At 42.1% G+C, this 22,136-nt stretch overlaps 1 protein-coding gene across 2 annotated transcripts in view; it reads right to left on the reverse strand.

The window, feature by feature from the left end:
• Positions 1–11,662: 11,662 nt before the first annotated feature.
• LOC142663706 (oocyte zinc finger protein XlCOF7.1-like) overlaps positions 11,663–22,136 on the reverse strand; it is a 31,297-nt gene continuing 20,823 nt past the window's right edge. For both annotated transcript variants that reach the window (XM_075842484.1, XM_075842483.1), the window contains 3 exons: positions 18,548–18,642; positions 14,376–14,481; positions 11,663–12,783 (listed from right to left, as the gene is read on the reverse strand). In XM_075842484.1, coding sequence (XP_075698599.1) covers positions 11,705–12,783; positions 14,376–14,481; positions 18,548–18,642 — 1,280 coding nt within the window. In that variant the 3' untranslated portion in view covers positions 11,663–11,704. The remainder of the gene's footprint in view (positions 12,784–14,375; positions 14,482–18,547; positions 18,643–22,136) is intronic.

A 22,136-nucleotide genomic window follows, 5' to 3' on the forward strand; every position in this document is an offset into this window, starting at 1 on the left:
TTTTCAGGAGAAACATTGGTCATTGAAAGAATAGAGTTTGGGTCCGTAATATGTGCCCAATCTTCAGGCAGAGTCAAAGGATCTGGAGAGAGTATCCAAGAAATATCGCCATTCCTCCTAATGTTATAAGCTCATGATCATGGAATAATTTTTCTCAGCACTTCTTAGAGAGAAAACCCCATGGAGTGCACTTGTTCCCTTCCCTTCTCTTTTTTTTTTTTTTTTAAATTCCAGTAATTTTTATTAGATTTTTTTTTTCTACAAACAAAACAAAAACCATCCCTATAATCCTATCCACTAGACCATCCAGGTCCCTCCTTTTCTCCCAAAATTGATAATAAATATTTATAATAAATATATATATAAAATTCCAAAAGCATTTGTTTTACAAACCCAAGGTTTGTTTCAACACTCTCATTTAAGCCGTTAAGTATAGGACTATTCATTTTGAGGATCCAATACTTTTCTCAATTTCTAAGACGTTGAAATCTTTCTGGCACACTATTTGGGAACTGGATTTACTGAAAAAAAGAGAAAATAAATCACTATTGTGAGTTAAGAGGGCAGATGGGATTATGATGTTGGGCAAAAACAGACTTGACCAAGAAATGATCAATTCTAGTGTATAATGTGTTGAGAGTTGGGGAGGGAAGGGAGGAGGGTGGGGAAGTTAGCCAAGGTCGTACTGGAGGACTTCTTCAGTCTTGGTCATGCCAGGCAGTAACCGGTATCGACACTCAGGGCCTTCAAGGGATGTTTCATAGACTAAAGATGTGCTTCTCTTAGGGTAAATACTGCACATTTTCTGCAACGGATTTCGTTGTGGAAAATCCGCAGCATAATACAGTAGCAGGAAAGTGGATGAGATTTGAACAAATCTCATCCACACGCTGCTCAAATTGACCTCTGGTGTGGTTCTTTAATCCGCCGCATGTCAATTCTATTTGCCTAATCGCTGCTTTTCCTATTGAATTGAATGTCGGAGTAAACTCTCAACAAATAGCAGTTGTTGTGAGTTTTGCGGTGGAAAAGCTGAGATTCCTCTGCAAAAAAACCTGAAGCCAATCACAGGGATGAAAAGTCATCTGAGGAGGCTAGCCTGTGGGACGCGGAGGGACGGGTCGCTATGGCTATGTGCAGTTTTCCACAGCGGACATTTTGGCCAAAAAACGGCACAACAATTTGGTGCGTTTTTTTTCTACCAGAATTTCTTGCAGCGCCCAGGGCGGATGCGCAGCGTACCCGCCCTGTGTGAATATCGTCGTGGCATTCAGCTGGTAGAATTAGACAAATATAGTCCTGTAGAGCAAAGTACATATAGATGTCCACCTTAATGGAGGAAATGAAGACCCAAAAAAATTACATTTTGGCTAGCGCTCCTGGGCAAGGAGTTTTGTTCCGCCAAACAATATAAGACGTATAGAAGCGACCACTTATGGATTGGTCTAAAAAATTACTATGCAGTGCAAGTCCTTAGGAAAGGTACCCCTTAGTGTGGAATTTCAGGAGGGCAGAGGTGAATGCAGCCAGTACTGTGAGGACCAACCAGAAACTCAGGAAACTGAGCTAGAGATATGTGTGGCCACAGCAGTACAGGGCAGCTAGATACCGGTCACGTGGTGGGCTATGGTACCAGCTGAGTTGCTATTACCTCACCTGCCTGCCAGGAAAGATGTGTTCTGGGACCTCAGAGGGTATTTTAGGCAGCCGTGTTAGACCAGGGAGTCGTAAAGGCTGTAAATGCAATAATCACGGGATTGGGGCCGCACCACATACGGGTGCTGGACGCAACATTTGTCCCCAGCTTTACAATTCGCGGTAGGTTGAAAATGTAAAAATAGTCAGATTCGCCCAATATTGGGCTCAAACTGTTCCCTGGTACCTACTGGGTAACAGTCTGTGGCTGTATTTTCCCCCAAAAGGTATAGGGGAGAAGGATTGAAGCTGATTAATAATTGGTGGTACAGAGCTCTAAAGATGCCAGTCCCTTCTGGCCCGTGACCAGGGCCCACCACAAAATACATATTTTTTTAAAAATATTGGACAGACTTTTTTTATTTATTTACTCCTTGTTTTATTTTAGTTAGAATTTACTTAAATTCTGTCACTCTCGTTTATTTGTTTAGGGGGTACATACTGAAAAAGTTACCTAGCTTGCTTTTGTACTGGCAATTATTACATAGGTACATAGTTTTTACGGTTGAAAAAAGACACATGTCCATCAAGTTCAACCAAGGGATGGGAAAAGGGAAGTAAAAAAATTGTACACATAAGAGCTAATATTTTTTTGTTCAAGGAAATGATCTTTGCCTTTTTTGCAGCATCTCTGACCCTGCTGTGACTGCTCCTGCGGTGACTATTCCATAAATTCACCGTTCTCACAGTAAAGAAGACTTTATTTTTCATCCTTTCTATGAACTGGAGCCCAGAACTGAGCTGCATGAGGTCTAGATGAGGCCTCACTAATGCTTTGTAAAGTGGTAATATTACACCCCTGTCCCGCGAGTCCATGCCTCTTTTAATACATGACAATATCTTGCTGGCCTTAGAAGCAGCTGATTGACATTGTGCTGTTATTTAGTTTGATTTACAAGTACACCCAGATCCTTCTCAACAAGTGACTCCCCCAGTGTAGCTCCCCTAGGACATATGATGCATGCAGGTTGATCGTACCCAGGAGCATAACTAGCTTAAGATGTATAAAGGTGGAGCTTCTCTTTAAGCAATTAGACTTAATTTATGCAATTAAAAGATCATAGTCTTTTGTTGGATGCATTTGAGTATAAGCTCCACTGGCAATTTAAGGTGGGTTAGTGTGATTTGGCTAAAAATTACTTGGGGGTTTGTTCCAAGCAGAGAGGTTCAATGCCTGCGACAAAGTGAAGGGTGGAAGGACAGAGTAAACTTCTTTAATACACCTGTTTTGAAGCGTTGCCTGGAAGATGTGAGCGTTCGTACAACCAAAAGCCATGTTGTGGGATCATGCCAGGAAGAGTTTTGATGAGGCACTGTTATCGAAGTTGACCTTTTGAGCTCCCCAATGGGGCACACAGATCTGTAGAGCAAATAGCAGTGGGTGCGCGGAAGGTTAGTATGTCTGAAACTGTGCTCGGTGTTGGGCCTGTGTGTGGACTTTGTCTCCAGGTAACTCCAAGAAAGGCTGACATGGTGGCCCATGGTTTAAAGGAAGGAAGAAAAATACATGCAGTGTTTTGGTCACGGCGCTTGGCTGGTAAGTATAACTAAGATGTAGATTTTCATTAGATTGTATTTATTATTACAGAATAGGCGTTTCAGAACCGATCCGGTCTCTTCATCAGGTCAACATATAATTTCACATAGATAGTGCCCCAGTTTATACATAAAAAAGAAAGAAGGAGACAGTTATACTTTTTTTCTTTTTAAAATGGGGAGTGAACGTTTTGTGACGTCATAAAAACCATTCTATGGAGATGACCCTAAGGGGTCATTTTCTCTAACTCCCTTTTGTAGAGATTAGGTCTGAGTTAAACTCAAAGAGAATTTTGTTTGGAATTTAATTTTATTTTTCTTTAAAGTGTAGCTATACGTTTGACAAACTTCTGACATGTCATAGTGACATGTCAGAAGTTTGTTTTGGTGGGGGTCTGAGCGCTGAGACCCTCACCAATCGCTAAAACGAAGCAGCTGAAGCACTCGTGTGAGAGCTCAGCTGCTTCCTGTCTGTTCTGCTTTTTAAGGAAAGCCGATGTATCGGAGTACGGACTCATAGACTTTCTATACCGATACATTTATTTCCAGAAAAAGCCAAACAGACACGAAGAGTCTGAACGTTCACACGAGCTCTTCAGCTGCTTCGTTCTAGTGATCGGTGGGGGTCTCAGTACTCGGACCCCCAACAATCCAAACTTTTGACATCTCACTATTACATGTCACAAGTTTGTCAAACGTTTAGCTACACTTTAACCCCTTCCCGACATTTGTCGTAAGTATACGACATGGAAAGCCAGTGCTTATCGCAAAATGTCGTATACTTACGACAAATTCATGGCACCGGCTCAGAAGCGGAGTCGGTGTCATCATTCCCGGATGTCAGCTGTATCTGACAGCTGACATCCTGCTGTAACGGCGGGGACCGAAGTTGGCTTCGATCCCCGCCATTAACCCCTTAAATGCAGCCGTCAAATGCGATGGCTACATTTAAGGTGTTTGCAACTCATCGATGAAATCGCCGGGTTGTCGGTGGCTGCAATGGCAGCCGGAGGCCTAATACTGGCCTAGCACGGAAAACTTCCAGCCTCCGCCCGAAGGCGGGGCCTGAAAGGCTTCCGTAGCCGCCGACAAGATGGTGCCGGCTCAGGAGATGAGCCTGCATCATCAGTGGTGGATATCAGCTGTTTGTTACAGCTGACCTCTACCTGTAACGGCAGGAACCGGAGCTAGCACCGCTCCCTGCCATTAACCCCTCAGATGCAGCGATTGGATGCTATTGCTGCATCTTTGTGGTTGGTAGCAGATCGGCAGCTGTGCCCTGCAATCGCACGACTGCCGACTGTTATTATGACACCAGGAGACCTAACAATGGCCTCCAGTTTGCCATTACGGAAGCCGATTAGGCCCCGCTCGGAGGCGAAGCCTAATCGGCTTGCTGTCAGTGAATGACTGACAGATCTAATACATTGCACTACATAGGAAGTGCAATGTATTAGAAAAAATAATCTGACACCTTCAAGTCCCCTAGTGGGACTAAAGTAAAGTGTAAAAAAAAATGTGAAAAAAAGTTGTAAAAAATGTAATAAAATAAAACACAATCGCCCTTTTTCCCTTATCAAGTCCTTGATCATTGAAAAAAAACATATATATTTGGTATCGCCGCGATCGTAACGGCCTAAACTAAAAAATATTATTTTATTTATTCCACGTGGTGAACGGCGTAAAAATATATTGCCAGAATTTGTTTTTTGTTCACTTTGCCCTACAAAAATTGAAATAAAAAGTGATCAAAAAGTCACATGTATCCAAAAATGGTGCCTATAAAAACTATAGCTCGTCTCGCAAAAAACAAGCCCTCATACAGCTCCGTCGACGAAAAAATGTAAAAGTTATGGTTCTCACAACATGGCGACAAAGTTGTAAAACATAAAAAAGTGCTATAAATTCGTTATCGCCGGAATCGGACTGACCCGCAGAATAAAGTTAACATGTAATTTAACAGGCAGAATTTCTGCCTCAAAACTCAGTTTGGAAGTTTGAGGCAGATTTTCCTCTCCATGCACGCCGAGTTTTGCTGCGTTTTTCGTCCGCGGCCATTGGGCGCTGCGGGCATAAAACGCGGCGAAATAAGTTTTCTCTGCCTCCCATTGAAGTCAATGGGAGGTCAGAGGCGGAAACGCCCGAAGATAGGGCATGTCGCTTCTTTCTCCGCCCCCGCCTCCCGTTGAAATCGACGGGAGGCATTTTCGGGACGTTTTTGACAAGCTTTTTGGCGCGGTTTCCGCATCAAGAAAATAGTCGAAAAACTCAGTGTGAACTTAGCCTTACATGTGAGTTCCATCAGGATCGTAAATATTGTCGGTTTACACTTGTTACAATAAAAATGAGAAACATTTTTACTCCATTTTCATAACCTGATAATAGAAACAGAAGGGTAGTCAGGTTAGTAATGCAGAATTCATTTTAACCGTTACTGGTCATTATAACGACCTGTAAGCGAAACATTAGAAATACAATGCAGATTAAGGCCCCATGCACATGACCGTATTTTTCATCTATCCATAAATACTGTCCGTAAATACAGATCCGTAGTCCTTTATAGTCATCAAACCCTCTCCATATACGGAACGGTGTCCGTAAATACGGTCCGTAGTGCATTCCTAATGCATCCGTCTTTCCAGATCCACAAGAAAACAGGAAGGAATCTTAGGTAATCCTGTGACGTCGCATAGCAACACTTCCGTAATGACGGCTATTGCTGCACATCCGTAGCCATCCGTAATTACGGAAGCGCTCATAGAGTTCTATGGGAAGTCCATGCGGTAATTACGGAAAAAAAAGGACAGGTTCTATAATTTCTACGGCACGGACAAAAAATACGGAAAGGTGTCCGTAGCCAATAGAAATGAATGGGTCCGTAATTACAGTCCATAATTATGGTGTGTGTGTATGGGGCCTATTACGGACCCATTCACGTCCACTGCCCACGGACACCTTCCCGTATAGTTACGGGAATGTGTCCGGGCCGGAGCAGTGATTACGGGCACAGCCGTGTACATGAGACCTTCTATAAATTCGTTCAAAACAATTATGTGAAGCTAATTACTTTAAAAAAAAGTTCTAGTATTGAAATTCAATGGTAAGTCTTTTCTACCACAAGATGGAAAAAACATTTTAATTTATATAAAAAAAATAGGAGGATCCGTAGATTTAAAATATATCTTTAGCAGGACAATAGAAGTTTTTTCCCGTTACATTTGTGTGAATGAAAACGAAATCTTGAAGAACTGGTTTATTATTTGCAAGTAAAAAGTCTTTTTTCTATACTCCTGTAATTACTGATGGTTATATGATTTATCTATACTATATTATTCTCGTTGTCCCAGTGTGAGCAGCGTTGTGATTCGTAGAGTATTATAAATCGGGGCTTGTGAAATATTCCCTCATTTTTAAAACATACAGAATTTTTGGTTTTATTGCCTTAATAATCCTGATTAGTATTTTATATTGTCTCGTTGAGGCCATCTGGATTTATTCCAGTTGCACACGACCGATGTGCCACTCGGGACGTTTTTAACAGCGTCCGAGTGGCACCCGATAGTTTTCACAAACCCATTCACTTTAGCGGGTGAAACCGATCCGTGAAAACTGACCCATTTCTCCGATCCGTGAAAAGATAGGACATGTCCTATCTTTGCACGGATCACTGATGGGACCCGGCAGGCGCACACTATCGTGTGCATGAGGCAATAGACTATGATACTTATAGATCCAGAATGATTTTGTTTTTTAATGCAGAGAATCTATTATTAACGGCAGCTGGTATTTGTTCTAGGGGTGTAATGTTTACTTCAATACATCCTCCGTGTTGATGGTGTAAGAGCCTGGATCTATGTTTGTTGATCCTAGCCCTTAGTCTGTTTTGTCCTGCTTATATATTGTAAACCGCAGTCACATTCTAACAGGTAGAGTACGTAATTTGAAGCACAGCTTAAAAACTGTTTTATTGGGAACACTTTGTCGGTGATGTTACATTTTAATGTAACATCACCAACAAAGTGTTCCCAATAAAACCGTTTTCAAACTGTGCTTCAACTTCTCGTGCTTCTAATCCATTGTTTTTTTTTCTCTTAGGCGGCTAGGGGCAATTATGTTCTTAATGTTGCGGCCCCTTCTGTAGGGGTAAAGTGTCATGAGCTGTGCAGGAAGATGGGTTCTGCTTGGTGGCTCCGCATTCAACTGTTCAAATTTGGGGGGTGAGATAACAAACACTGGGTTAAAAATAGTCTGTGCACAATTTTTAGGGTAAACTTTTTTTGGTCATAATCAAAAACACAGAAAAGAAAATTCTGATGATAAAGTTCTTTGATCCATTTTTCCCGGAGCACTAGATCTGAGGTAACGGTTGTTACAGTCTGAACATCAAATAGCTTCGCTTATGCTGAGCAAGAGCTGATCTTTGATTATCACATTTCCCACATTCTGAATATGAAAAGGTCTTCTCCCCTGTGTGAATTTTTAGATGTGTAACAAGGATGGATTTCTATATAAAACTCTTCCCATATCCGAACATGAATATGGCTTTGCCCTTATACGAAATATTTAATGTACAACGATGTCCGATTACTGTTGAAAACACCTCTCACATTCAGAGCATGAATCTGGATTCTCCTCTGTGCTGACTTTGATTTACAGAAAGATCTGATTTTCTTTCATATTTGTATTGCATTTTTACACAATTTAAAAAACAAAACACAATTATGATAATAGTCCCGTTAAAGAAAGACGTTACGAAAATTCATAGTGTCTTACAGTGGTAAATACTGGTTTATACGAGATGGCATATTGGTGGTTGATAGCAGTTACATTAAAAGCAGTTAGGACTTCACCAGGCCCAGCTATTTTCTCCGGTCTTGAGTTACCTAGGACTATTTGGCATGTCATAAGGATTGCTATTTCTATTCTGGTCATCATACCCCCAGTCTACCTCTCAGTTGTTCTGTATTGTTATAGACAATGAGATCTGATTTATGACAAAAACATTTTCCACATTCTGAACATGAAAATGGCCTTTAATCTCAGTGAATTCTTTTATGCACAGAAAGAATAGATTTCCTTAAGGAAGTATATTATGCCTGTCGGTTTTAGCCCCCTTGCACACGACCGAGTGCCACTTGGGCCGTTTTTCACGGCTTTCGAGTGGCACCCATTCACTTCAGTGGGAATGTCTTCTCTTTCCACGGATCACAAATGGACTCGGTGGCACACGCGGTCGTGTGCAAGAGCCCTTACACTGTCAGGAAGCCTATTAGGCAGTACTCTTTTGTAGTGTTTGTGTAGTTTTTTAATCAGATATTGCATTTTCGGATAATTCTAGAGCGGAACTCCACTTCACCTTAAATAGTATGAGACTTGGATTGCACATGCATAGTACTCGGGTTACCTCAGTTCGTGTCCGGCATCGGTGTGTGTATGCTCACATTGGTGGACATCACTCTCAGACGGGTGCGTTTATGCTACAGATTATTCTGATAAAATGCACCTAGAACTTACTGGGTTTTAGCTAACTTATTGGCTAACTAGAGCATGGGTACAGCAGATTACCCACATCCCTTTGAGAAACCAGTAGATGCAAAATGTGCATTGGGGTTACAGCCACTTGTGTAATCGGGGGCTGTTGCATGGTGCAACCATGGCTAATACACTTTACTTTTGAGGTTTTATGTACAGTAGCTTGTAGTTTCTATATTACCCGTTTGTTAATGTGATTATAGTTCTACCTTGCACCATTTATGCATGTCTTGGATGTCCTGCACATAGTTTATTGCTTTAGGACATACATACTGTAAGAGGTACCTAGCCTGTTATTGCAGCGCGAACTTGATAGCTTAACTCCTATACAAATGGAGATTCTCTTTGACCACTTGGCAACATCCACCGCACATGTACAGTGGATATCCGTAAAGAATAAAAGGAGCGGGCCCTGGAGCTGAGTCGTCTCCATACGCAGCTGATGTCGAAATGTATGTCACAGCTGAGCACATGCTCTAACGGCCGGGGATTGGCGAGCTATGCTGTTTCCTGAAGTCAGGAGCTAGAGAAACCGCATTGTTCACTGTGCTACGCTGTTTCCGTAACTCTCATTCACTTCTATGGGAGTTACAGAAACCACGTAGCTCAGAGAACTTGGCTGTTTTCGTACTCCCGACCACCTTGTCAGTCAGTGGCCGGAGAGCAACGACTAGCAGAGGGTATGATGGGGGATAAAGGGCCCCGTTCTAGTGACAGGTGCGGGTCCTGTGGATATACCATAAGTCTCCAAGATGGGAAAACCCCTTTAGGGACGCATTTATTTTTTTTATTTCCACATTCCAAAAGCCATAACATTTTTATGTTTCCATCAACAAAGCCTTTCGAGGGCTTGGTTTTTGCGGAATGAGTTGGATTTTTGAATAGGCCAATTTTTGGGTGCATGTAATGTATTGAATTACTTTTTATTAAAAAAAATGGGGGGGGGGGGCAAATTCTTGACCGCAACTAGCTCATTGTTTTTTGTGATTTATTTTTAAAGTGTGTTTAACTTTATTCTACGAGTTGTTATGATATATTACCAAATTTGTAGGGTTTTTATTATTTTGTTACTTTAGCATAACACTTTTTTTAAAAATATTTTATTTGTTTGTGTGTTGCTGTATTCCAAGACCCACTATGTTATGTTCTTGTGAGATGTATAAGAGCTTGTTTTTTTTTGTGTGGCGAATTGTAGTTTTCATTGGAACCATTTTGGGATATATAGGAGTTTTTGATTACTTTTTATTCCTGTTTTTGGGAGGTGGGATAAATAACATGTTATAGTACGGGTCGTTACAGATGCGGTGATACCTATAATGTAGTTTCTTTTTTTCTTTCAATAATTTAACTTTGCATAAGTGAAAAATAATTTAGTTTGCTTTTTTTTTCTTTACTTTAGCTAAACACTAATTTTAATTTTATTTTTTAGTCCCACCAGGGGACTAGACCGTGCAATCCTTTAAAATGCTTTGATAATACACTGCAGAACTTCTGTATTGTAGTGTATGATCCCTGTCAGTGTTAGGGCTTGTCCACACGTAACAGAATTGCTGCAAAAAATTTCTGCAGGAACTAGCAGAAATTCCGCTGTGGAAAAACCGCACCATTTCCTGCATTTTTTACTGCGGATTTTGCAGCGTTTTTTTCAATGCTGGGACATCTCCTCTGAAAAACGCAGCAATTCAGCCCACTTTCCACAGCAGGAGTTGATATGTTGCGGTACGAAAAATATGCACCGTAGGTGAATTTCTGCTCGGAAATTTTACGCAGCATGTGGATGAGATTTTTGTTAAATCTCATCCACTTTGCTGCTACTGCATATTTTCATTCCGCAATTCCGGAAAATACGCAGCAATTCTGTTACGTGTGGACAAGCCCTTACACTAATAGGCTTTGATACATGGGAGATCTTTGGGCCATTGTTAAGCCCCCGGGTTGCCAGGGAATCGGCACAACGCAATTGCCTCACGGGGGGCGCTGAGGTACTTACAGAGAGAGCACACTCGCTCTGTAAACCAGCAGTCGCTATTGACTGCAGTATCCAAGTGGTTAAATGTCCATTGTAGCAGAGTGAAGGCTGTTTGTTTGTGTCTGCGGATGGCGCTGGCACAGTCTCTGGATGTAGGCTATTCCGCGCTGTGATAGTATGGCCTGATGTGGAAACCACCCGCTCGCCACTACATAATGTTGCAGTGCGCGCTTAAGAAATTAAAGGTGATGCAATTGCGTCAGAAGCTCATAGAGATTGGATAAGTTTGTATAGATCCCAAATGGGTTATTGTATTATGGCTGAAAGTGAGCCACTTGGGAAGAGGATGATCAAAGCGATGGGGTAACATTTTGTTTGCGCTATTGGACAGATGTAGGTCTCTCACAGATTTTTACCACAAGGGTTGGAGAACATGGTAGGCCTGTTTATTGCTCCTGTTTTGAAGAATGCATAAAATATGTAGGCATGTACGTTGCCATAAGCCATGTTATGGTGTCAGGTGAGGAAGGGATCTGATGGGGCACTGTAATGTTAGTCAGCCTTGGAGCTCCCCAATTCAGGACATGGTTAAGGGACCCATAAAAGAAATAGTGGCAAGTACGATGATGAAGGTTTAGATGGTATGTTTGGAGCTGTAATCTACACATGTTCTTAGAGCTTTTATAACTGCCCGGAGTGGCAAGGAGAGAATGGCAAGAAAGGTGGCAGGTCCACCTGTGCATCACGTCTGGATAGAGAGAAGGTAAAAAAAAAATGGAAGTGCGTGTAAAGATGGTCTAATTTAGAATATTGTCTGGAGCTGTGCAGGGACGCTGGAGTCTGTTTGGAGGCTCAAATTGTCCTATGAAATTTGGTGGGGGATATAACATAGAAACTGGGGTAAAAGTAAAGTCACAATAAAAAAAAATCTGTTTTAATGTTTTTTTTAATCCATTTGATTTCCTTAGAGCACTACAGCTGAGTTAAAACATTTGCTACAGTCTGACAATTAAAATGGCTTCGCTTCTTATGCTGAGCAAGAGTTGATCTATGGTTATAACATTTCCCACATTCTGAACATATAAATGGCTTCTCCCCTGTATGTATTATCTTATGCTTCATAAGATCAGCCTTAAGTCTAAAGCATTTTCCACATTCTGAACATAAATATGGCTTCTCCCCTGTGTGAGTCCTCTGATGTTTAATAAGGTCAGACTTATGGCTAAACCATTTCCCACATTCCGAGCATGGGAATGGTTTCTCTCCTGTATGACTTCTCTGATGTTTAATAAAATCTGATTTCTTGCTAAACCATTTCCCACATTCTAAACATGAAAATGGTTTTTCTCCTGTATGGATTACCCGATGTTTTACAAGATCGAACTTCTGGATAAAACATTTCCCACATTCTGGACATGAATATGGCTTCTCCCCTGTGTGAATTCTCTGGTGTTCAATAACACTTGATTTCCTTGTGAAGCATTTCCCACATTCTGAACATGAAAATGGCTTCTCCCCTGTGTGAGTTACAAAATGATCAATAAGATATGATTTTCTAGTAAAACATTTCCCACACTCCAAACATGAAAATGGCCTGTTCCCTGTATGGATTACCCGATGGTTGACAGCAGCAGACTTACGTCTAAAGCATTTCCCACATTCATGACATGAAAATGGTTTCTCCCCTGTGTGAGTTCTTTGATGTTCAATAAGACACGATTTCCTTGCAAAACATTTCCCACATTCAGAACATGAAGATGACTTGTCTCTGTGAATTCTTTTGTGCATAAAAAGAAAAGATTTCCCACATTTAGAAGATTGAAATATATTACCCTCTGTATCGCCTATACTTTCTTGAAAAATAAATGAAGAGGATTCATTGTGATAAGTTGGATCAGTAGATCGATCCCTGCTGTGAAAGATTAAGGGTATATTTGTAGTAAGAAATGCAGTGGAATGTTCTTCACGATTGTTTTCTGTGATATTTTTATGTTTTACTTCATAATCTGGAGATAATAGATGTCGTCCCACCATATTTTTGGTGCCATTATCTGTTGAAAATAGAAACAGATTTTATTTCAACTTTTTTGTAAAATACAAATTTAAATATTTGAAAACATACATGAAGCTAATAGCGGACTGTTACATTTGTGTATAAGCACCGCTGGATATCTCAAGTAGGTTATGTAGTAAGTTATAGCTGAAAGTCATTTGGAAAGGTGGTGTTGAAAGCATTGGGGTTCAAGGCTGATCAGGTAGGAGGCAAGTGGATGTAACATTTGTAGGATTTATTTGACAGATGTACAGTACTGTGCAAAAGTTTTAGGCAGTTGTGGAAATATGCTGCAAAGTGAGAATGCTTTCAAAAATAGTGTTAATATTTTTTTTTCATCAATTAACAAAATACATAGTGAATTAACAAGAGAAGTCTAAATCAAATCAATATTTGGTGTGACCACTCTTTGCCTTCAGTACAGCATCACTTCTTCTAGGTACACTTGCACACAGTTTTTGAAGGAACTTGGCAGGGAGGTCGTTCCAAACATCTTTGAGAACTAACCGCAGATCTTCTGTAGCTGTTGCTTCCTCAAATCCTTCTATCTCTTCATGTAATCCCAGACAGATTTGATGATGTTGAGATCAGGGCTCTGTGTGAGTCGCATCATCACTTCCAGCTCCTCCTTCTTCTTGGCAGTGAAAAAAAGTTCTTCATGACATTGGCTGTATGTTTGGGGTCGTTGTCACGCTGCAGAATAAAATTAGAGCCAATCGGACGCCTTCCTGATAGTATTGCATGATAGATAAGTATCTGCCTGTATTTCTCAGCATTGATGACGCCATTAATCCTGACCAAATCTTCAACTCCATTTGCTGAAATGCAGCCCCTAACTTGCAAGGAACCTCCACCATGCTTCACTGTTGCCTGCAGATACTCATTATTGTACTGCTCTCCAGCGAACAAACTGCCTTCTGTTACAGCCAAATATTTCATGTTTTGACTCCTCAGTCCAGAGCACCAGCTGTCATTTTTCTACACCCCAGTTCTTATGTTTTCATGCATAGTTGAGTTGCTTGGCCTTGTTTCCAAGTCGAAAGTATGTCTTTTTGGCCACAATTGTTCCATGAAGACCACTTCTGGCCAGACTTTTCCGAACTGTAGATGGATGTACATGGGTCCCATTGGTTTCCGCCAGTTCTGAGCAGCAGACTTTACAAACATTTGTGAAAGAAGGGGTCGTTGTAAAGAGCTAATTGAATTTGAATGTGGTAACGTAATAGGATGCCACCGCTGTAACAAGTCAGTTTGGAAGCATTTAGGAACCACAGCAACTCGGCCACGAAGTGAGAAAATCAGAGCCTTACATCACCAAGCGTAATACCAAGCGTCAGATGGAGTGGTCTCATGCACACCGCACACCTGATGGACGAGTCTGTGTTTGGTGAATGCCAGGAGAACGTGTGCCAAGTGTGAACTAATCTTCCATGTGTATACATATCCTAATAGGGGCATGATGGGTCTAGGGCCTCAACTGTTAAGAATTTTTCTCTAAGATTATGGTGACAGGAGAATATAGAATAAAGATTACTGCAGAGACAAAACAAATATGAGACTTATTTACAGTAGTTAATGGTTCTCACTCACCGGTGCCGATGTCTGTAGGAATTTCCTCCTTATACAGCTGTGTTACACTCTCATACGTGTCTTCTTCTGTTATGTCTCCAAATTTTATGTCAATCAGATTTCTATCCTAATTCACCACATATCGGACAAATAATATACAATTAAGAAAGCAGTTAAAGAAATTTTAAAAAATCGTCACCGCCAACTATCATGATAACAAAATATTCAATTCAAGCCACAGTATATCTTTAAGCAAGGTAGATAAAACAAAAAGTCCATGGAGAAAAAACAAACAGCTAGAACAACAGATCCTGGACCTTATAATAACCAAAATAGAGAGCGGAATCTGTTTCCCTGTAAAATCTTTTACTGGTTAAATTTATTGGGAAGTACAAATATCCTATCTTTTCACTTTTTTTCGATCATTAGGGGGGCAGTGTCATGGGACATCCTAAAGCAGACCCAGAGGGTTGGAAGAAAATTAAGGGAAAAATCACAGCAATGCGACCAGCCTAACACACAGCAGAGACGACCTTTGGAAGAAAGGATGGATCAGGCCAGAACACCACATTTATCCCTATGAAAACCCATCTGATGGAGACGGCCACCAGAAAAGCAACCTTCCAAGAACGATGAAGCGAACCAAACCACAATGGCTCAAAAAGAGCCACCTGAAGAACTCTGATGACCAAATTAAGATCCTAAGGCACACTGGGATGCCTCTAGAGTAGAACCACATGAGCCATCCCCTGCAGTAAAGTCTTCACTTGAGAATGAATGGTGAAAGTTCACTGAAAAAGTATGGACAGAGCAAAAACCTAATTCAAGTCCTAAATCAAGGCCTGATTACATTAAGGAGAGGATCCTAGATGTGACACATTCTAATAGGATGCAAACTATGATGTTCATACTAAGAGACATAAGCCTTTCACGTATGGTGGTACACTTTGGCTGATTGAGGTTTTCTGGCCTTCAACATAGTCTAGATGACTGGTTCGGAGAAACCCCAGGCCCTCAGAACCCCGGCTTCAACAGCCTACCTGATCTAAGGTAAAGTGGGGTAAAATAGTGGAACTTGGGAAATGAGGTCAGGACGAGTAGGAAGATGACAAAGTGCTTCTGCAGGCAGGTTGACTAGGTCAGCGTACCAGGCCTGGCTGAGCTAGTCCAGCGCCACCAGCATCACATGAACGCCTACCCTCTTGAGCACCCTGGGCAAGAGCGGAAGGGGAGGGAAGCGAAAACAGGAGGATGAACTCTTCCCATGGAGTGACCAGGATGTCTACCTCTATGTCCCTTGGATCCCTCCCCCAAGCCACATGGGTTGGGACTTTGTGGTTAAGACGCAATGCAAAGAGATCTACATCTGGGGTGCCCCACTTTCTGGTAAGTTCATAGAACACATCTGGGTAAACAGACCACTTTCATCGGATCCAGTATTTGCCGACTTAAAAAGTCGGCGGCCCAGTTGTCCATTCCTGGCATGTGGCCTGCTGACAGTGCTAGTACATAACTCTCCGTCCATTAAAGGATCCAACAGGACTCCCACAGAGTCACCAGGCTACTGGTGCCACCTTAGTTGTTTACATAGGCAACCGCCGTAGAGTTGTCTGTCTGGATTCTGATTAGGCAACCCTGGAGACGGAGGGCCCAATGGGAGAGGGTCAGGAAGACTGCCCTCAATTTCAGAAGGTTGATCTCCTCTAGACTGTGTCGAGGCCAAAAACTGCACCCCACCCAAACAGACTGGCATCTGTTGATGACAAGCAAGTGGAGAAGGAGTAGAAAGGACCGTCCCAGCGGGATAGCTGCCGAGGTTTCCTACTAGCACAACTGACCAATCCGAGAGAGCAGGAGCATCAGCTTTTTCAAAGAATTCTGAGAATTGAACCATCACGGAGGATCGTCCCCCGGAGATGGACCCTTGCACACCTGGTGTTGAAGTTCATACACCGAAATTGCATGCTCTGACCAAGGAGAATTTTGTCTCTGATCCATCCAAACCTTTCTAACATGTCCAGAGTTATTTGGAGGCTGTGAAAATTGTCTTGTCTGGAGGGAGCCTACAGCAGGAGGTCGTCCAGGTAAGGGATGACAGTGACTCCTCTGCTGTGGAGCAGTGACATGAGTCACCAAGACCTAGGTGAAGACCCTTGGTGCTGTGGTGAGCCTGAAGGGGAGGGCAACAAATTGAAAATGTTGGAACCACTGCGAAACGAAGGAAGCGCTGGTGGGAACTTGCGCTATGGAGATGGAGTTGTCCATCGTGGATGTCAATAGATCAGAGGAACACTCCTCCCAGCAATGCAACCACCAACCGCAGGGATTTTTATGCAAAACCTCCAAACGTGAATGAAGCGGTGCAACTTCTTCAAATCCAGGATTGAATAGACTAATCCTTCCTTTCTGGTTACTGTGAAGAGATTCAAATAGAACGTCTGAAAATGTTCAAACTAAGGCACTGGGACGATAACCTTCTGCTGGGGAACCCAAGCGTCATCCACATAAACGAGCCAAATCTCCTGAAAGAAAAGCAGTCGTCAACCCATTCGGACAGTCGACACAAGTGGGGAGACACATTCACACAAAAAAGATCCCTTGACAATTGAGGACTTTTGGGCCTTGGGGCGCTGTTGCTGAGCATGTCTGGGCTTGAAAGATGAGCATCTGGGGGTCGCCGGGGCAACCAGTCCTCTTCTCTGTTCTCTGTGTAGAGAACAAACTCAGAGGAGGAGATAGGAAGGATTGAAACCTCTGGGATCAGAGAAAAGGCTGCGGGCGGTTCTGAGGCAGAAGAGAACTCTTACCCCCAGTAGTATCAGAAATAATTTTGTCCAAACATTTGCCAGTCGCCCACCAGCAAATCCCGGTCGGCCACCCACGTTTTTAGCCAAACCAACCACCCAATGGCTATTAAACTAGCCAATTCACAGGCATTAATGTGTGCTGACTCAAAGAAAGCCTCAAATACCAACTTTGTATTACCTGAGAAGCGAGATCAGCCATATCCTGCTGCAGCTCTCCTTCCAAGAAAATGCTGTGCAACTGTTTACCTGTAAACCGAGCAAGCCTTACTCACCAAGGCTGATGCAAAGGCTGGGCGCAGAGAAGAATCTGCAAACCCAAATTGCAGCTGTAGTTTAGGAATCCAAGTTCTTGTCAAGAGGGCCACTGAGCAATCCCACATGTGAGTGGAATGGTGGTACTCTTAGACAGCAGGGAGACAGGCAAATCCATAGAGGCGGAAAGTGACCCTTTAGAGATCAAGTCCACCGGAAAAGGAAACAGAGTATTCATGCAGCTAAAGAGATGACCATTAATAAGTAGCGGCGCTGGAAAATGGAGCCGGCACCCGGAGTCTGGCTGAGGTAAAGATTTGGGAAGCAAAAGTACCGCCCTTTCAGGCGCCCGCACGAATAACTACAGCCAAGCTCTAGAGCCTGCCTTTATAAAAGGCACTCTCGAAGCATCCAATAGCATTATGCCAGGATCATGTGATAATTTAGGGGCGTGGTGTGAACGCCCAAAATTGCGGCTTCATACAAGCTGGAGACTCTAGTATGACCAGGCAGCAACGCTGAAAGGACGTGCAGCACGGAGGAGAGGGAAAGTCAATGCAGTAAACTGCCTAGTTGCCCGACACCTGCAGGGTGACTAGGCTGGTGACCCGGGTGACAACCCACCTGCAGCTAAAGAGAAAAAAGAAATGAATAAAAATAAAAAATGGCAGCACACCTTAGCAGATCATGTCTGCAATCTACAGACACTAGGCTAAAACTCATTTAGCCGGCCAGTGTCTGGGCGGAGCCAAAACTTTTCATACTGATTGTCAACCTCCAAGGGGCAAGGGCCTATACCAATGGTGATGCCCCCCAATGATATTTACGAGAAAATAAACTCATTTTAGTTTGTCCCTTTCATAAATGTTTCAAGAAAAATAAAAAAGTAGAATGAAAATACCCTGTTAATTTTAACTATTTCTTAAATGAGAGATGTGGGTTCCTCCCACTGCGACCTGCACCTGGATGGTGTGGCCAGCGGCTGTCTCATCAGGCAGAACTAGGGTTGGGGAACTTCCCCCACCACAGGTGGGACCCCCATCTTAGACATTATCAGCATATCTTGTGGATATGCCATTAATGCTCAAGATTGTAATACCCAAATTATATACAGCGTTTGCTAATTCCATCTACCTGATGATCGTGTGTGATCTGATTTTCTACTGGAGAATCCTTGGAATATAGAGAACTTGAACATCTCTCCAGCATTTCTTCCTTATTGGATTCATCTGTTGAAAAGATGCACATGGTAACTGAATGCAATGGCCCACATTTATCATTCTGTTAAAGGAAACTGCACGAGTTTCTATCAATATTCTTGGCACCCACGCTGGATGGTTTTGAATGGGGTAGCCTAATCGCCACATATAATTTACTCAAGTTGATATTTTCTCAAGATCAACCCTCGATCTCCTCTCCTCATCCTTTGTGAAGTCTCTTCCCTCTCTCATCACCTGATCGTCATATAGCTCCCGTTTGGCAATCCAACATTTACCGCAGGACTATATACACAGTCCTTGCTCGTGGCATGGTAGGGAATTCCTCCACATAGGTTATCCCTTGTAGCACATACAGTGAAGGAAATAAGTATTTGATCCCTTGCTGATTTTGTAAGTTTGCCCACTGTCAAAGACATGAACAGTCTAGAATTTTTAGGCTAGGTTAATTTTACCAGTGAGAGATAGATTATATAAAAAAAAAAAAGAGAAAATCACATAGTCAAAATTATATATATTTATTTGCATTGTGCACAGAGAAATAAGTATTTGATCCCCTACCAACTATTAAGAGTTCAGCCTCCTCCAGACCAGTTACACGCTCCAAATCAACTTGGTGCCTGCATTAAAGACAGCTGTCTTAAATGGTCACCTGTATAAAAGACTCCTGTCCACAGACTCCATTAATCAGTCTGACTCTAACCTCTACTACATTGGCAAGACCAAAGAGCTTTCTAAGGATGTCAGGGACAAGATCATAGACCTGCACAAGGCTGGAATGTGCTGCAAAACCATAAGTAAGACACTGGGTGAGAAGGAGACAACTGTTGGTGCAATAGTAAGAAAATGGAAGACATACAAAATGACTGTCAGTCGACATCGATCTGGGGCTCCATGCAAAATCTCACCTCGTGGGGTATCCTTGATCCTGAGGAAGGTGAGAGCTCAGCCGAAAACTACACGGGGGAACTTGTTAATGATCTCAAGGCAGCTGGGACCACAGTCACCAAGAAAACCATTGGTAACACATTACGCCGTAATGGATTAAAATCCTGCAGTGCCCGCAAGCTCAAGAAGGCACATGTACAGGCCCGTCTGAAGTTTGCAAATGAACATCTGGATGATTCTGAGAAGGGGCTGTGGTCCGATGAGACTAAAATTGAGCTCTTTGGCATTAACTCAACTCGCCGTGTTTGGAGGAAGAGAAATGCTGCCTATGACCCTGAGAACACCGTCCCCACTGTCAAGCATGGAGGTGGAAACATTATGTTTTGGGGGTGTTTCTCTGTTAAGGGCACAGGACTACTTCACCGCATCAATGGGAGAATGGATGGAGCCATGTACCGTCAAATCCTGAGTGACAACCTCCTTCCCTCCACCAGGACATTAAAAATGGCTCGTGGCTGGGTCTTCCAGCACGACAATGACCCGAAACATACAGCCAAGGCAACAAAGGAGTGGCTCAAAAAGAAGCACATTAAGGTCATGTAGTGGCCTAGCCAGTCTCCAGACCTTAATCCCATCGAAAACTTATGGAGGGAGCTGAAGATCCGAGTTGCCAAGCGACAGCCTCGAAATCTTAATGATTTACAGATGATCTGCAAAGAGGAGTGGGTCAAAATTCCATCTAACATGTGAGCAAACCTCATCATCAACTACAAAAAACGTCTGACTGCTGTGCTTGCCAACGAGGGTTTTGCCACCAATTATTAAGTCTTGTTTGCCAAAGGGATCAAATACTTATTTCTCTGTGCACAATGCAAATAAATATATATAATTTTGACAATGATTTTTATTTTTTTTTAAATATAATCTATCTCTCACTGGTAAAATTAACCTAGCCTAAAAATTCTAGACTGTTCATGTCTTTGACAGTGGGCAAACTTACAAATCAGCAAGGGATCAAATACTTATTTCCTTCACTGTCCTATTGTCGGAATATTTACAAACTTCCTGAATAATATAATCAACCAGCTAATTTTCTCCAAAAATTAAAACCCACGAAAGTCAACTTCTCCATGAGTGCCACCTGAAAACGCATGCTATTCCACAACAGAGGCTGTCGAATTGTAATATTTTAAACAGAATATATTATCACCCCAATAATTTGTTATATATGGTTTCCTGGGTAGGATACCTGGGAAGGACTCTGTCTATACAGGACTGGCAGAAGATATTGGTTCACTCTGTATGTATATTATTAGTGTGTCACTCACTGAAACCAATGTTAAAGTTCTGATAAGTTGGTATATGTTTTCGATCAGTTTTATACAATACAGAGTATAAGAACAAATAACAGGTCGATTTTACAATCATTTGCAGGTATTACAACAAAGATGAAGATCATCAATGTAGAATGAATATAGATCGTTCATAAAAACATGGTATAGCTAGGTAGGAGGGGTAAGGTGGAGGGAGGTGGTAAGAATTGCGTACGAAGGTGAACTATATTATGCGTAAAGTAAATGGTCATATACAGATGCACTCAAAGCGTTGTCAACAATGAAAATCACTGCATAAAACCAAGCAGTGGGAGCTCGAATTATACAAAGAGTCCCCTTTATTGTATAAGGTCCATGGATTCCATCCAGAAATTTCTTCTATTGTACAAATATGATGTAGCTTATCGTACCACCTCTATTGTCAGTGAGTGATCTTGTAACTAAAACAATGGTATTCATTTTTTGCAGCTGGAATCAGGTGGGTCATTGAGTTATGACAAGAGGGTCTGCAAACGGCAGACCATTTCATGTCGTGTATTGAAAGAGGCATGGACTCGTGGGACAGGGATATAATATTACCACTTTACAAAGCATTAGTGCTGGCATTAGAGATCTGCAGGAGCAAAATTCAACACTGATCGCGATTGATAATCTGATCTGCCTGGATCGTATGTTCTAGGGGGAGCTATACTGGGAGAGTCTCTTGTTGAGAAGGATCTGGGTGTACTTGTAGATCATGGACTAAATAACCGCACAATGTCAATCAGCTGCTTCAAAGGCCAGCAAGCTATTGTCGTGTATTAACAGAGGCATTGACTCGCGGGACAGGGATGTAATATTACCACTTTACAAAGCATTATTGAGGCCTCATCTAGAATATGCAGTTCAGTTCTGGGCTCCAGTTCATAGAAAGGATGAAAAAATACAAAGAAGACAAACTAAACAAATAAGGGGCATGGAGAATCTAAGTTATGAGGAAAGATTAAAATAATTAAACCTATTTAGCCTTGAAAAGAGACTACTAAGGGGGGACATGATTAACTTAAATAAGTGGCCAACACAAAAAGTACGGTAAAAAGCTGTGTCATGTAAAATCCCCTGAAAGGACAAGGGGGCGCTCCCTCAGTCTGGAGGAAAAAAAAAGTTTCAATCTCCAGAGGTGACAAGTCTTCTTTACCGTAAGAACTGTGAATCTATGGAATAGCCGACCGAAGGACCCGGTCACAGCAGGAACAGTAAATGGCTTCAAAAAAAGGCTTAGATAATTTCTTAGAACGATAAAAT

Source organism: Rhinoderma darwinii, chromosome 11 (assembly GCF_050947455.1).
Source record: "Rhinoderma darwinii isolate aRhiDar2 chromosome 11, aRhiDar2.hap1, whole genome shotgun sequence".
NCBI classification, from domain to species: Eukaryota; Metazoa; Chordata; class Amphibia; order Anura; family Rhinodermatidae; genus Rhinoderma; species Rhinoderma darwinii.